The following is a 1867-nucleotide window of genomic DNA, read 5'->3' on the forward strand; positions in this document are numbered from 1 at the left end:
ACAAACATTTGTCTTACATATTGACGGATCATTCTGTTTCACAATAACCATATGTCGCTTTTTGTACTCATTGAGCTCATAAAGAAACTTTTGAAACTTTTATCTTAAAAAAACAATGAAAAAAAATAGTTTAGTAAAAGATATATTAAATACATTGACCTCCACATTTCTTTCAGGAATGCTGTACTCACTTCCCTGTCCCACTGTGTGGTAATGAGACAGCTGTCAAACAAGAGAAGTTTATCATGTCTACAGCTGCACACAGCACACAGGACCAAGTCAAGTGTGTAGTCACTGTGACAGGAGACACCATTAGTCAGGCAGTAAGTCAAGCATAAAGGTGATGTAGATATATATGAGACAACGCAATCAAGTATGCCATAAAGTATAGTTGACCTTAATGATCAGATTTTCAAAAATGTTAATACCAATAGTATAGTAGTATATCTTAGTGTCATTCACTTTAAAATTGTATCCCAATTAGAGGTTGTAATAATATACACTGTACATTAGGACATCAACATGAAGGTGGCCAAACACCAAAACCAAGTGCACCGTACCAGTGTGACACCCGATGCACCATGGCGGATACAACAGATTCAAGATGCAGGGAACTTTCTGCAGCTTGCAATACAGTTCTTGCAAGGACATGGAGCTAATAACTCTTTTAAGTAAGAAGGAAATGTATTTTTAAAGTTATTGAGATTAAACAATGAGTTCTGAAGATACATATCATGGCAAATTGATGATTGAGTGGTAATATGATCATAGTTTTTTTCATACAACTGATAAACTTTTATACAAATTCTGTGTTTATATACAAGAAAAAAAATGCAGATTGAATACTTTTGTATGCTCTTCTTACGAAGTAATTATAATCCAGTGCACTGAGATTTCCATTGATTTGAGGAATAATATTATTGGCAATTTACAATGAGCATTAGTCTTGCTAAATTCATTGATGTGCTGGAAGTTCTAAGCAGATGAATACATTGCAGCATTATATGATTCAGCTGTCCTTGAAAAGAATCTAGAATACTGAGATTGCTAAATTGGCCTTTCTTCTTTACTTTTCGTACTTTGAATTTGCAAAGGACAAGTAGTGAGGTCTTGAATGTGTTGGGTCAACTAATCAAGATGCTGCAGACTGGACGTAGCAGCCTTCTCATTCCTCGGAAAAAGACAATTGATGAACTTCTGAGTAGCAGAAATATGGTAAATATTAAACCACCTTGCATAAATATGCTGGAATATTTGTCATCCTCGTCTGAACAGTACTAAATATCATTGATTGTATTCATTTCATTTGACAGAAATCCCTGACACCTCCTTTGCCAGGGGATTTGGCAGTAAGCTTTTACATTCAAGCTCACAAACTAGTGCTTGCTGTGTATCACCTTTCAAATGCTGCTGGAACCATGAAGTTTGAGAGTGTCCAGGCTGAGTGTGCTGTACCTTGGCTTAGCCCTGTGCTTGTATGTTTTACAACAGCTTTACATTTAGCTCACCAGCTGAGAGATAAGGTTTGTATGGAATGGTTGAATTAAGGCCTGATACTTTAATCTTTAAGGATTATTGATACTTTTTGCATAATGAGTTTCTGCCTAGATATTGCTATTTATATCAGATCTGATCTTAATGATGTTGCATTTATCAGTGATTTATCTTGAACTAATACAGTTTTTTTTTTTTTTTTACAGATATCTGTTTTCTCACAGTTCAAAGATTTCACTCCTGATTCCTGTAGTGTTTCAACAATATCATGCTGAAACACAGCAACATAGTTATAAGATTGGCTGACTTTGCAGGAAAAAGAAGAAACTTACTCTGTTAGATGTTAAGAAGAAACATAGCTGCTTCCCCAGTC

General features: G+C 35.1%; 1 protein-coding gene across 1 annotated transcript in view; it reads left to right on the forward strand.

Annotated features, from left to right (window-relative positions):
• Window positions 1-1867, forward strand: part of LOC119592562 (protein rogdi-like) — a gene marked incomplete at both ends in the record, with an annotated part of 7879 nt that overhangs the window by 5212 nt on the left and 800 nt on the right. Inside the window, 5 exon segments of the mRNA XM_037941438.1 lie at window positions 177-323; window positions 514-671; window positions 1095-1215; window positions 1314-1523; window positions 1701-1867. Coding sequence (XP_037797366.1) covers window positions 177-323; window positions 514-671; window positions 1095-1215; window positions 1314-1523; window positions 1701-1769 — 705 coding nt within the window.

The sequence above is a fragment of the Penaeus monodon genome, chromosome 30 (assembly GCF_015228065.2).
Source record: "Penaeus monodon isolate SGIC_2016 chromosome 30, NSTDA_Pmon_1, whole genome shotgun sequence".
In the NCBI taxonomy this organism is placed as follows: Eukaryota; Metazoa; Arthropoda; class Malacostraca; order Decapoda; family Penaeidae; genus Penaeus; species Penaeus monodon.